We start from the raw sequence: 15,073 nt of genomic DNA on the forward strand, positions 1-15,073 counted from the left end.
TTTATCGCAAAATACGGTAAACCTTATTGGTTAGCACCTCTCTCTCTCTTACCGTACAGCTTCACCGACGGAGAAGAGGAATCGTTTTGAACTGCCAATGGCAAACAAGAAACAGAGCCTTCTTCCGCTCGCCAAGTACTTTCAGTTTTTTGCATACCGAGGACAGCTACAGTGGGTTAGTGGTCTTACGCCATTTTGCAAAAATCTTTCTCGTGTGTTTCTCTTTATCGTCGGCGATTACGTCTGATCGAAATGTAGTTTGAACAGATGAAGTAGTTCCTAATGATTCATTGGTTCGTTGGGTTGTTTGAACAGCAGCACGTCATTTCAATCCAGACGAATGTCATCATATTAACGTTTATTTTTTCAGTCCACAGTTAACAACAAAAGAAAATTTGAAAAAGATCAAATAGCGCGTATCTAAACCGGCGTGGCAACATTCTAAGTGATGACTCTGAATCAGTCTTCGATCATGAAGAAATAGTTCTGTTCTGTTCAGAGATCTAAACGACCGTTGACGTCTTTCGGGTCCTGTTTAAAACCTCTCGGGTTTTAGGTCGAACTAACTTTTCCGCTGACGAATACAAGATTTCTGGAAATGTATGAGCAGTCAGACCAAAAAGAACGGCGGAAGTATCTGTGGATGCCTCAACACCTGAATATAAAGGAATTATAAAGAAAGAACCTCGCAACTCAAGGAGCTTAGCTAAATGAAGCGTCCACCGGCATTTCTCCACTCATTCCTCGACGTCGGTAAAGCGCTGAGAACCGGTAAGTAGAACGACAAAATCAGAGCGTTCGAGTCTTCCCCAAGACCCTACGCGCGAGTAAGAAGTGACGCCCACCGTCGTCATAATTTTAATCCTTGTACTAGCCATTGGGAACAGCTAAGAGGTGGAACAGTGGGACTGTACTCGTATCTACTCTTTCGTCGCCTTTATTACAGCGTAATTTTCACATTAGCCGAATGCCTCTGATATTTTAGATATTAAAAAAGAACACACGTTACAATTAAACCTTTAATTTAATCTTAACTAGGAAAAGTTACTTATTATACCGGCAAAAAGAACAAAGAAATGAAGACCAAGGAAAGTAGGCTGTTTGCCTATGCATTTCAACAACATTTTTAAGGTTTAAGCGCAAAAAGAGGACCAGTTGTGTTCCTGTAGTACACACAGAGATGAAGTAAAGAAACTTATAAAATTTATCTATCTTGCAATAGCAACAATTTACCAGGATACTTTAATTTAATTATAACTTTCTCTGTTGTTTATTCCCCACGTAAGAGGGATCATTGCTACTGAGTTCCCAACAAAGGGAATTCTCACTTGAGCCTCGTTTACACAAGCAAGTTTCTTTTATTTAGACAAGGAAAAAGAACATGTCAAGCTATCCAGCTGACACGAACAAGTTTTTATTGTAAAATTTGCTCGCGCAAACGGGGCTTTTAATGAGCAACGGTTGGTTGATTTTCCTTTAGAAGGTGATGCACACGTTTGAATAACGATAGCAACAATTTTGAGGCAAGGCCTATTTCTGAGCTGCCCAAATAACCCACACTTTCAAAGGGAGCGTAAGGGCATTTTTTTAAAGTATGAAACTATGAGCACTTACCATTTCTACGGAAATTTAGATGAAAGTTTCCCGACAAATGATACAAAAAATTTCGGTCGTTTCGGTAAAAACGGGAAAAAAAGGTAACTCCTTTGCCCTTCTTTCCAGAAAATGTCCACCGGGATGAACCATTCAAATTCAGTAAATTTTCACCGGAATTTCCACGTTTCTCATACAAATGGTCAGCGCTCTATGCCTTTATTTCATTCTAACAAGAAAGGTTTCGGACTTGGCCCCACTTTGAAAGTGACGGTTTGGGAAACTCAGATATCCCCTTTTTGTCCAATCAGTGCATGCACTCTCTTTCACCAGCAGACAATATTAACAGCCTTTTCATTGATCCGGGGAAACGTGAACTCTACGCAACTAAGCTAGTCTCCAGGCTTCCCATTATCCCGTTAAACCATGGAAAAGAGGTTGGGATATGATTAAAAGAATGCCTTTTCCTTGACTGACTCCTTGGAGGATGGCAATGGATTGGGTCTGATGGCGGTGTTCACGGGTGTTCACATGGCAATCAGCTGGATGTCACGTGCTTGCAATGCTCTTGTCATAGGCAGCAATAAGTCCTTTGATGTAGGTCAGTTTAGTGTGCAGCTCTTTGCACTGTTTCTTTGTCTGTTGCCACATAGTATCCTAGCAGTAAAAACACTATAGTTTAGAACCATTAAGGAAAGAAACTGACTTATGGTTTCCAAGAGCTGAATCACTATTATTCTTCGTTAATATCAGTAGCTTGATGTCTCCTGCAAGCCGACTCAAACATCACCAGATTTGAAACACTGTAAATAGTTTCGCCCATACAAGGGAATTGGGATTCCGGAATTGGGGAAAATTTTGCTTGTGGAATCCGTAATCCTGGGCTTTGGATTCCGAAGTACAGCTCAAGGAATCCGGAATCCTGCTAACGATTTGAATCCACAATCCGGTTTTACTGATAAAGACTGGGATCAAGTACCTGGAATCCGGAATCCACAATCCAAGACTGTCTTGGATTCGTCTAAGTACGGTGTAGAGTCAGAGAAGGCCCTCCTGAGCAGCACCTACTCGTATAGCCCATATGAGGGGAGAGTACCCCCCTCCTTATTGTTTGGTTCAAGATTATGCAAGTCAGGTATGTTAACACAGGTAAGTGAAAAGACTGTGATGCTTACCTTCTGAATTTTTTGGTAGAGCTGGACAATTTCGTCATCAGTATCCTAAAAAAAGAATCAGGGTAATTTCACTGAGACATAACTCCTTGCAGCCCTAGGTTGTAACGAGCTCCCACAGCCAACTAAGTACAGTGTACAGAGCAAAGGAAGCTCCAAAAAGGGTTTTTTTAGCAGGCAAGGTTTTGAAATTAGGTTTGAAGCATATAAAATTTAAGGACTAATGACCAGATGATGCAGGTGTTTTGGGCAGAGAAAGGATAAGTTTGGATTGGATGTTACAAAAATATTTTAGGATTGACAGATGTGTGATATACTCCAGTCTATTAATCCTACTAAAGGAAAGGTCACTTTAGAAAGAGCCTTATTTTTCCAATGTAAGCATTATTTTTCCAATCCATTGATATTGATATTTTCCATTGATATTGTGTTTAGTAGTCAACCATTCTCTGAGCTTTTAAGGTCCATCCAATCTCAATGAAATTCTTCCCTTACTGATATGCACCCATTTTGGATTATATGTGATGTAAAATGTCCTGCAAGGGGAAGCTTGGTGCACCACAAAGTTTGGGGATGGCAAGGTTGTGGCAATATCTGATTTTTTTGTCCGACCACCTTTATTTAGAAATTTCATTTACAAAAAGAAAAGAAAAGGTGGCAGCCATGTCAAACTTTCTGCCTATTTGAGCTTTTTGCCAGTTAACACAATGGAGGGAATGACATCTCACGATTCACAATAGCAGTCTATGATGGTAATCTTTGCAGAAGAACTTACTTGGAATCGACCAAAATTTGAAAGCTCAAAATACGGCGAGTAACGTAACACACTGTCATCTTATTTTTTGATAAGAAAAAATAATAACGATCTTCCTTGAGTGACCAGTTGCCCTTAAAACAGATCTGCTTGCTTTTCCTTGACTATTCATTTATCTAAACCTACCTTTCTTTTCTCACTTCCCTCAGGGAACTGCTGTCGTTTATTTTGAAGTTCAGTAAACTTTGTAGAAACAGAATCCATCTTCTCTTTCAGCCCTTCATATACCCTATACTCCGCCTGAAAGTCTCTTTTATATGAGCAACGCTGTTCATACGTTGTTATCGGCTTGTATTTCCTGAAAAACAACAAAGAGTTGAATGGTAAGGCTATGACTTTCCATGCTAAAGGAAGAGTTTGCTAAAGTAAAAATAAAGGCTGGATTTTAGTGGTATTATCTAAAAGAAGAAACACCTCGCAGGGCTAAATAAAAGTCTTGTCAGGTTGTCCAGAACATAGAATTTCTAACTGGGCAAGTATCTTTTACAGCTCACTTGCCCAATAGGCAAGGATCCAAGCAAGTCTTCTATTAGCAAGCTCTAAATCATCAACTACGATGAGCAAGAAGTAGCCCCGCGCAAGCAAAGTGTGAGAGCCGACAAAGCTGAAATTCAAGTTTTTTTCAAGCCCTGCTTTGCATGAAGCCATCTTACCTCATGAATTCAGGAGATTCCAAACTATTTACACCATTAATTGAGTTTTCTGTTTTAAAAAACAAAACACAAAACAAAGGCAACAAGTGAATAGGATGGACACAGTGTTTGAAATTGAATGGATTGATTGGAAACATCAAAATTATCTGATAATGGAATGCTTCATCCTGATTATCCCATGGGACTCTGGCTCTGATTCTCTCAAATAAATGCCTCTTGTGTGATAAATGCCCCTCCAATGCCCGTCCAAAACTGGAATTAGACACTCCTCTCTAATAGATGCCCCCTCTCTAGTAGACTTCCCGCATGACAATTGCTCCAAAATACAAGGAAATAGCAAAATAATTATTGAGTAGTTCCAGAAAATACATTGTATCAATACCCCTTACATGGAGGGCAACAGAAAATACAACGGGAGGGGGGTCCCAAAGGAGGCAATTTCTGAGGAGGTGGGGGTTGGCCTCTCAACGTCTTTTTTCCTGGGGTCCCGAGTAAGATTGGCGCGTTATTAAAAACTACCAGCTCCTCTGTTAAGCAAGCTTTCAGTTAATTTACTGTTAACGATTTTTTAAGACAAGAACTATAATATGTTAATAAATATTGTTTTCATCGACAATCTTTTATTTATGGCCAGTTGAATGCTTTTTTCACGGCCTAAGCCATGATAGATAGTCGTTATTGGCTCGTGGAAGTTCCAGAGGGGTTAAGGGGGGGGGGGTCTAAAGCTGAAGTGCCCTCCATAGGGGTTAGGGTTAGAAATTTATAGAAATTTCTTGGAACTACACATTATACCAAACTCATTCATTTCATTCAGTTTCTTGTTTGATTAACAAGAGTTTGCACATTGCACCTAGTTCAATGACAAGTTCAAAGTAAGAATTCTGACATTGAAGTTGAGCTTAAAAGACACCAACATAGATCTGTAAACGGCCTTGGCTTATCAATGGAAAGAATGGATACTCTGCTATTTACATACTGTAGTGATATGTTCGCAGAAAGCATATTAATTAGTTTGATGGAGTTTGTTACAGTTGTGAAATTAAATGCCTCCCTCTTTCAAACACCTTTTTTTCCATTTAACACCCCCACTTGAGCTCCCAAAATTATATAGATTGCCCTGGGCATCCATTAAGTCATTCACGCCATACTCACCAAGATTTGCTGTTGTACTTGAATCTACTACTTCTTTTTTCACTGCAGGGTATGACTGGTCCTCAGTTTGGCTGTCAGGGCTCGTCTTGGGAGTTGCAATGGGAGAATCTTTGCTAATAGACTCTTTCATTACAATGTTGTTGTTTTTGTTTATATGAGCAACACGCTGCCTCTTTGAAGATCTGTCAGATTCACTAGAACAGACTCTTTTGCTTGGTTGCTTGGTTGTCTGAAAAATATTATGATTTTATTATGATTAGTTTGTTATGATTATTATCATTACTACTATCATTATTATTGAAGATTGAAAAGGGTGGAGAATTGAGTTATTGCTTACTTTAATAATAGTAATATTAATTTGTTTTGTTTTCAAACAATGGTGGCACAAATAAAGGCACTACTTTTCTTAATTTTAAATCTGAAGTAAAATACCTATAATACTTGGTGATCAAATGATAAAACAATAATGAACTCAGTTATCGCAAAATATTGTGATTTGTCACTGTCTTGCAGATCAATTATTATTTGTCTCAGCCTTCGGCTTTGGCAAATAATTGATCTGCTCGCCACAGACAAATCACAATATTTTGCTCAACCTCGTCCAATAATTGTTAAATATTTTACGTATAATGTAGGACAAGTACACAGTCATACTATGCACCTTAAATTGCCCACAAAAGTTAATAAACTTTTGGTTTGGACCATACAAAAATATCGCTGTTAATGATAATGACCACAAATTATGATAATAATGATTTGATAGCATTATCATTTTTTTACAGGCTCTACTGGAAAAATCTGTGTTTATTAAAAGGTTTTTCAATTTTTCTCCACATGGTATTCAAAAGCAATTAAATGTAACTTTTGTTGTGATGACAAGCCACACTGTGCTCATAATCATTTTCTATTTACATTGTACAAGTCATTTTAAGTATCTATTAATGTAGGTCTAACATGCAAGTACCTGAGTATTTTTGGGTGGAGAAGATGTTGAAGTTACTACAGGGTTATCATTCATTTCTACTTTCATTTTTCTGTAGAAGTAGATGAAAAATAATAAGCATTTACATATTATGATACAGTCAACTCTCTCTAAACAGACAACTTTATAAGACGACCACCTTGCTAGAATGGACACCTACAGTTAGTCCCTGCCCCGGGGGGGGGGGGGGGGGACTCTGCATATGAAAGGGGTGGGGATGCTTGTCAGAAATTTTGAATTAAACCCCTAAAGGAGACCAATCTGGGCGTGGCCCAAGCCTTTTTTGACCCCTAAAAGAGACCATATTAAAACACAGACAAATGAGAAATCTTGGATTATATGAATGGAATAAATAAAGCGAATTAAAAATATACATATGAAATAAATATTTTTATATTTTTTGTGTGCAACCCTAAACGAGACCTTCAAGGCTAAATATGATGGTGTTTTGCCCAGAACACCCTAAGTGAGACCAAAATCCGAAATTTATACCCCTAAGCAAAACGACGAGCATCCCCACTGCTTTCATATGCTGAGTCCCCCCAGGGTGCCTATCCTTGGTCTTTTAGTTTGACCCTGTACACGACAGACATCTCTGTAAGATGGACACATAGTGCCAGTCTGTATTAGAAAGAGTTGACTGTGCAACAAAGCAAAGCTCAAAGCCAGATTTGCTAACAAGAAAAGCAAGTATAGCGTAGCTTTCAACCATACCCTTAAATGTTACAGTAGATTGTCTATCAAAAGGAGCTGGCTCGGATGACATCATTAATTATTTTGAAACAGGACATTTTCTAGGGTTACTAGTCTTGGAAGTGGATATTGTGACTATTACACAGTCAATCTTGATATCAAACGTGTTCCAACTTGACCAAATCTTAATAACTTCTTTCAAATCTACTCTCTGCAAATTACTTATACAAGGTTCCAACTGTCTCTTGTTTGATTCTCACCTGCGCAAAGCTTGTCTATCCATTTCACTATAGCCTGGCCATGTTTCAACCTAAACAAAAGGTTGGTGATATAATTATCACTATCTAACAAAAATTATCTGTGTTCTCTTTTCTTTTAATATTGCTTTCAGTGTTTATTGTAGACTGCAAGGCCACAACCATAAATCTTATACCAGTTTTTGTTGGTGGCAAAACAACCTCGCACTATACAAAGCTATCTTCAATAAAGTATTCAGGGTCAATTTTGAATGATCACCTCAGCCATGCCGATGGTGATCAATATGGTGTATGAGAGAATGAAGTTATATACCAGTAAAGACTGAAATAATCTTAATGATGGTGAGGGGCTGTTATTGTCAATTACCTGAACTTCAGAATATAAATGTTTTAATAATCTATATTGGTTGTCAGTCATAACAGCAACCTGCAAATGAACAGTTCATGAGGTTAAAATAATATTTAATTATCACACAAAGCAAGTTAAGGTTATCAGCTGAACTAGATGACATTGTATAAAGGTCAAAATTTTATTCCTATTTATTATATAGACATGAGTGTTTTACTGGAAAATATACCACTCGTAAAATTCATAAAATCTACATCCTGTACCCAAGTGGTTTATTTTCCATAATCTCACACGTGAGTTTATCGATGACGTAATTTTGGTAATTTCCCTCTATTATTTTATCAATGTCATTTTGTCTATATAATAAAAAGAACATTACATGGCGGCTTGAAGATATGAATTTTATTTTCTTGTGGCATAAACAATATTTTACTCACTTGCTGCGCTCGTTCGTAAAATATTGTTTTGCCACTCTAAAATAAAATTCATATCTTCCCGCCACCATGTAATATCCTCTATTTACATGCTCTATATGCAAAATTAATATATTAGTTACAAAAAGGAGGGAGTAAAAATGATTAGTTAATGTTTAGTACTTGTACTGTATTTATTCGAATAAGCACCCAACCTCCAATTACCGCCCACCTCGAATAAGTGCCCATCCTAAAGGCAGAAAAAGTTAATAAACGCCCAGCCTCAAATAAGCACCTACCTCAAATGAGTGCCCACTCACAAGGTCCAAAAATTGAATAAGCGCCCAGGGCGGTTAATCGAATAAATACTCTATCCTCACTATCGAGAACATATGTGTAGCTGGGGGCAAAGAGTGGGTAGAAGGAGTGGGGGGTCCTTGGGTTCTGGGACAATCACAATACATGGCAGCTTTTAAATGCTGTATGAGTGGTTTCCAATTTTACAGGAGCTAATTTACTTCATATCCCAGTGAGAAGAATGGCTAATGACCACTGTCAGTATTATTTTGTATAACATAAAAATCATGTCTCTTTTCACTTACTTGTTGTAATAATACAGTCAATGAATTCTTATCTTTCTGTAAATTCACACCATCTGCAAGATAAAAACAGGAGCTTTTAAAAATGCTGGCCATTGCATTTTTAATTATAAAAATGTATTGTTTTCGCATGAGATTGTATCAAAAATACAAGAAATTGAAGCAAAATTAAATTAAATTAAAACAAATCCAGACTAAAATTCAGGTATTATGTACACATTGTTTCTTTGGCTTCTTCAGTGGCTCTCAAGGGCAATTTGAGGAAGCCAGAAAATGATCGGTATATGTATATTTCTTACCTTTAGTCAATCTAGATATTAATTCTAGTTTCTTGTAAGGTTTAACTGCTAATAAATGAATTACTCTTTCCCTGTTAAGACAAAAATAAATAACTTAGAGTGAGTCACTTCAGCTTTGGTTACACTTTCCACAGTTGAACTAATAAGGCAATTTTAGGATTAACAAAATAATCACAAAATTGCTTGTAAATATCAAAACAGCTGCTTTAACAGATTGGTTGGGGGAAATGAGAGCCTGTAAAGTCTTGGAATTTAATTTGCTAATCTGCAATGAACTCATCAGTCATTGAGTCGGTGTCGAAAAGAACACATGGAGGTTGTAATTTCTGATAGTTTCCTTGTTGTTGCTTTGCTTTGAGGATAGCAACATGTTGCTGATTTACCAATAGGATGCAGAAAGAGTTTTTAAAATAATAATATTATTTCAACTGTATTTGCTTTAAAATAATAAATTCTAAAAACTCTTTAATAATTCATAAAAAACAAAAGAAATTGATGGTAAACAAGCATCTTTAACATATCTCATAAAGACGTGGCTAAACTTTAATTTACGTCCAATTTATTTTTTAGACCAAAATAACCCCAAATCTAAATGTTAGTGCAAGAATGAGTTGATCTATATGAGAGATTTTGAAACCATTCAAAAAACTCGCAGTCATGTATTATCAGGTTTAAAAACTTGAGGTGAAATTTAAGCATCAAGGACCGTTGGGTATCACTACGTAATTAAATAAGAACTCATTTTTTATTATTTAGGGTTCATACAGGATTCATTAACTTTTACTCAAGGAATTTTCAGGACTAAATAAAAAAATTCAAGGAGTTCATTTTCACAGTTACTCGCATTTTTATTGTCACAAATATTACATATTTTACACAGTCATGCCAACAAACCAATGTACCCATAAGCGATAATAACATCCTAAAACCAAAGGATAAGAGCTTTTTCAGAGTCAAATAAATTTCACGCTTCAAGCTCCTTCAAGCTATATTTCCCTCATGATTTTCTTTGCTTAGAGAGGAGCTGAAGAATACACTTGGGACACTCCGATAAAGGTGTGGTTGCTTAAATACTTTGAATAAGAAATAATGAATTGCCAAGGTATAGAAAGCTTTTTGTCGTTTGAGACTTCAAATGCATTTCTCAGCAGTACTTTCAATCTTTTGATGTCAAAATGAACTTATTTTGTTGTAGTCTACAGCATTCAGTTTTTTAAAAAAATTGAAGCACCGCCTCTGCAAATTCAAGGAGTTTTCAAGGACCTAGCAGTTTTTCAAGGAGTAATTCCAGGCCCGTACAAATCGTGTAATTACTTTTTTAAAAATGAGCAGGAGTGTATTGAAGCCTCGAGTTTTAAAACCTGATAATACACAACTGCGAGTTTTTTGAATGACTTCAAAATCTAAAACATAGATCAACTCACTCTTGCACTAATATTTAGATTTGGGGTTATTTTGATCCAAAAAATTGGACACAAAGTTTAGCCGTGTCTTTATCAGATTTAAAGACACTCATTACACATTAAGTTCTTTAGTTTTTTCTTTATGAATTATTAATGAGTTTTTGAATTGAAATATTATAAGCACCTGAGAGATTTACTAGGTCCACTTGATGAAACTTTAACTCCTACACTGACAGACTTTATTTGCCTCCTTACAGTAGAGTTTACACTGTTTTGAGGTTTGTGTATTGATAAGCCCTTTATCACCTTTTTACTGCCTGAAAAAGTCATTGGCAGAAAACATGTTGTTACTTCATTCCAATCTATATTTAGGAGTTCTGATTAATAAATAGATAAATAATAACTAACATGTTTCAGTGCAGCGAGTACTTGTATCTTGAAAAATCTTTCAATCGACTTATTTCTGTGCTTGATGTAATCTCACCAAATACTTGTAAATTCAATTTTGTTAAAAGATTTGCATCTGCACATCAAGAATGTTATTTTGTTTTTTGTTGTTACTGCCAAGGAAGGAAGAACTAACTGAATCATACACACCGAATCTCCCATCCAGGCAGCAATACAAACATCACAAATTTTACTGCAAGTGGCAAATAATAAACCACAGCTAGCACAATGTTACCATTTTTTTTAATGCCAACATGAGTTCTTTTACATCTCCTAGAAACTGACTTAAGGAGGGTAAAAGAAGGACAAGTCAGAGGCTAAATGAAACTGCCCAATGATGTGATGATCAAAACTAAGACAAGATGTTGCTGGAGCTAACCATCAGCATGTCACCCACCATGCACACCCTGAAACAGAGCATTTTATAAACAATGGTGCGTGGAATCATGTCATTGACTGGGAAGTAGTTAGGACTAGGAAGTAGTTAGTACACTTAACATGATGGGCATTTGCTGGAAATGATTAAAAAACTGTACCTTTCTTTGGCATATTGATCACTTTTGTGCTGCAACAGACAATGGACAAGAAGTGTTATTAACAACACGCAGAGTTCAAAACAAATTCAGCACCCTAGTCTGATTATTACAAGCTATTTTGGCTCAGAACATTTTGTGGCTAGCTACAAGCAAGATATAACAAGCTGGGCTGAAACAACATGTCTGCACTGGGTAAAAAAACTATGAATTTGCTTTCTGTCTAGATTGTTCACAGTCCCCTATTTTTCTGTAACATCATGGAGATCAAGAGCTTTGCATTACTGGCTGCCATCTTGGATGAGCGTTAAATCTACTAAGGGGGTGGGAAAAATACCTTACCGCTTTAAGGCACAATGCCAGCTCCCTCAGTACACATGAAACCAAGATGGCCACCCCTACCGGTAAGTGATTGATCCTGATGATCTTACAAAAAAATAGGAGACTGTGAAAGTCTACTTTCTGTCTTAAGCTTAGCACATGTGGAGTAAGTTTGAAGATAAGTTATAGCTACTAAGCACATGAGTGCATTGTACAATTCTGTGAGTTTCTACCTGACACCTTTTCTTTCTTCCTCAACCTCTTTCATCCTCTGTTGTGTCATCTGATAACTATCATCAGTAGCTCTAACGTTGATCTTGTGTGTGACTGTCCCAACAGTTCTGATGTCCTTACTGCCACTAGGTTGCTGGACGCAGTCCATACCACCCTGCTGCCTTGGTGACTGCAGCACAGAGCAATCAAGTTCAAATTTTGCAGTGTTTTCATCTCCTTTCAGCGGTATTGATACTGACTGAAGGGAATAACGAGATACCTATTAATCATTATTCATCATGGAACTTCGCAAGAACTTCCTGTACTTGGAAATGTGGACTATGGTGTGTTAAATTTGATTGCCCAATAACTATTGAGTATGGTAACCATCCCAATTTTTAACTACAAGAGGTAATCTCACAGTTTAGCAAAGATGGCAGTCAATAGCATTTAAGGAAACATGTCAAATCCATTGCTAGGAGGTTTGATCCGCTGCATAGCATAAATCTCGGCACTTGACCTTGTTCAGAAAAGAGCTAAGCATTTGACTGAAAATGGATCCCCTAATCAGAATAGAGTCAAAGTCTAACATTTCATATGTTTTGTTTCTTTTGCTGGTTCAGCTGAAAGCATGCCTGGGTGGTCATTTTTAGGAGTTGAGTTCCGATTACCTTACAGGAACACAAGTTTATTTAACAGGCACTTGTTTTTATCTCTGGTTCATATTCCAAGTTAGTTTTCACAGAAAGAGAAACGATTCAAGAATGGTTTGAATTAAAAACCACCATCATTTTTTAAAGAACAATGTGCCTCGTGTTTGACAGATTCAATGTACAATAATTTTGCAGAGGTTTTTTGCGGCCTTTGCGACACGACATGTATTTAAGGGTTCCCGAGTAAAAGTTACTAATCCATCGTAACATGTACTTTTAAAGGAATGTGGACCCTTGACTGGCTATAAATACATATACTGGTTAGAATACAACATACATGAATGTTTACACTGTAACTGTCCCTAAGAAATAGGAAATATTTCTAGAAATGATCAACTGGAGGCTGGCAAACAATGCCAATAAACAAATTAAAGAATTTTTCACAGATGTTAGTTGAATTTTATATTTTTGTACCAAGTACGATAAACTCAGATATTGCATACGTGATAAAAACAGGGGCTTCTATAGCACAAACTGCGCATCCAAGCATTTTAAAAATGTGACTAATAACATCATTGATGCGAATTATTCAACAATAAACAGAGAGTCTGATCAAGTCATTTTGGAAATTTAGAAAAGATTGACTACCTAAAGAGCTGACTCATCTGCATATAAAGAGATCAGGAAATAACGAGTTAAGCTTTTGTTCGATATGGTCACAAGAATTCGATTTGAACAAAAACCCTTATAACCGAGACCATATTTTCATTTTGTACAAGGTTTTGGTTTAAAATCAATCGATAAATTTACAACCAACTTTTGAAAGATACTCAAAGGGGCTCGATCATCACGCAATTGACTAAATCATTTTCATTGTTTCAAAACGATTATGCTACATATCAAAACTTTAAAAACGGGAAAAACAAATGAACACAAATTTTAGTATGGGCAAAAAAGAACCGAGTCTCGGTTGAGAAGAGCAGGATAGAAAATGAGGAAGCATTTGCGCAAGAGAAAGAAAATATTATGGCAAAGGGTTTTGAAAACAAAGTAAGTTATACTGCATTTGCGTTCTGCCGGCTGTCTCTTATCATGCCTGATTTAACATCTGGTGCTATGATTTATTCATTTTCAACCTGGCTCACTTTTTATTAACCGGCGATACCAGGAACAAATAAAAAATTGAAAATCTAAAGAAGAATTAGAAGGGGGCATGACACAAAATCAACCAAAAACTCACTCCTTGATATCCAGAAAATTGAATGGTAGGTTTTCTTCTTGGCGAGACCTGTTACAGTGAAAGAAATAAGACAATAGAGACAATAAGTAAAAATCTAGCAAACGAACTGCTTCTGAAATAATGCCTTACGCTTCACACTTATGAGGAGAATCAAAGCCATGCTTGTGAGAGAGAATATCGAACTCGTTGAACCATACCTCGGCTGATTGATATTCTTCGAGCGCTCGCAAGCACGAATCTGTCAATTTTACATGTACTAGAAGCCTGTTGTCGCTTGGCTCTGTCTGAGATATAAGGTTATACAAACTCTTTGGACTTAAAACAATGGCCATCGCATCTTCTTCCCCCGAAACCTTATAGACTCCTTCCCCATCGGTGAGCAACATCCGCTAAGAAACTTTCACTGCGCCTGTCTACTAAATAGACCCAAACACTACGATTATGACCTAATTTGGCTAGCCGGAAGTGCTCTTCTCATTATCGGAAAGATTCGTATTGACGTTTCAACATGTGTTTTTGCATTCGGTTTCTCTCGGCTTCTCTCGGTTTCTATCAGTAGACGGGTAACCAAGCCTGCTGGAGGGACCTATCTTCCCCAGGGTCTTCTCGGGCGCTTTCCATTTTGGAAAAAAACCCGGAAATTTCGGTGGTAGCAAAAGTGGAATTTCCGATTGGTAAACCCCGGTACGTGGCGGTGCCCGACCGTGGACCTGGAACTGGTACAAACTACGAGAAACGTAAATGGAAAACGACATTCCGTTCGGAAATTCTAACCGGGAAAACGGGACCACCTTTTTAGATTTTCCACTTTTTCTGGGAATTTTCCAGTGGGACGAACCGACGAAACGTGTTCCATTTACCGCCGAACCGGAAATCCCGGAAATTTTGACTAAATGGAAAGCGCCCCTCGTTTTCCAATATGGCGGCGGCAGGAGAGAAGTCCCTGGGGACGTAGTCTCCTTCGCAGCCGTTATTAGGGTCGTCACTCGTCACGCAACGCTTCTCCCCACTACTGGGGACGTGGCCCGGGCCGTGGCCCGGGATGTGGTTGACTTTTGGCACCTATTGAACGTTAACCCCGGATAAAATAGTTAGAAAAAAGTTGGAACGCTTGTCGATTTCCCCCGCCTCCCGCTTCACAAAGTTGAAAATCGCTGAAGCTTTCTGCGCTTTTCAACAACACTGTGAGGGGGGAGGGGACTGCAATGTGTATGCATGCCGAAAAATCGAAGGTGCTCTAGTCTGCGTAGGCTTAGTGTAGTACCGCGGGTGAATCGCGGGTGCATC

The 15,073-nt window shown here is 37.6% G+C and overlaps 1 protein-coding gene across 2 annotated transcripts; it reads right to left on the reverse strand.

Moving 5' to 3' along the window:
* Positions 1-1,005: 1,005 nt before the first annotated feature.
* LOC140936680 (RNA polymerase II elongation factor ELL2-like) lies at positions 1,006-14,186 on the reverse strand. 2 transcript variants are annotated; one of them, XM_073386169.1, is made up of 15 exons: positions 13,984-14,186; positions 13,787-13,834; positions 11,914-12,152; positions 11,363-11,391; positions 10,564-10,696; positions 8,977-9,047; positions 8,681-8,733; positions 7,684-7,743; positions 7,320-7,369; positions 6,349-6,418; positions 5,385-5,613; positions 4,233-4,281; positions 3,706-3,877; positions 2,769-2,813; positions 1,006-2,250 (listed from the first exon to the last, which is right to left on the reverse strand). In XM_073386169.1, the coding sequence occupies exons 1-15, from the start codon at positions 14,170-14,172 to the stop codon at positions 2,143-2,145; spliced, it is 1,545 nt and encodes a 514-aa protein (XP_073242270.1). In that variant the 5' UTR covers positions 14,173-14,186; the 3' UTR covers positions 1,006-2,142. The 2 variants fall into 2 exon arrangements, with proteins under 2 accessions (XP_073242270.1, XP_073242271.1); XM_073386170.1 differs by lacking the exon at positions 7,684-7,743.
* Positions 14,187-15,073: the final 887 nt, after the last annotated feature.

The sequence above is a fragment of the Porites lutea genome, chromosome 5 (genome assembly GCF_958299795.1).
Source record: "Porites lutea chromosome 5, jaPorLute2.1, whole genome shotgun sequence".
Classification (NCBI taxonomy): domain Eukaryota; kingdom Metazoa; phylum Cnidaria; class Anthozoa; order Scleractinia; family Poritidae; genus Porites; species Porites lutea.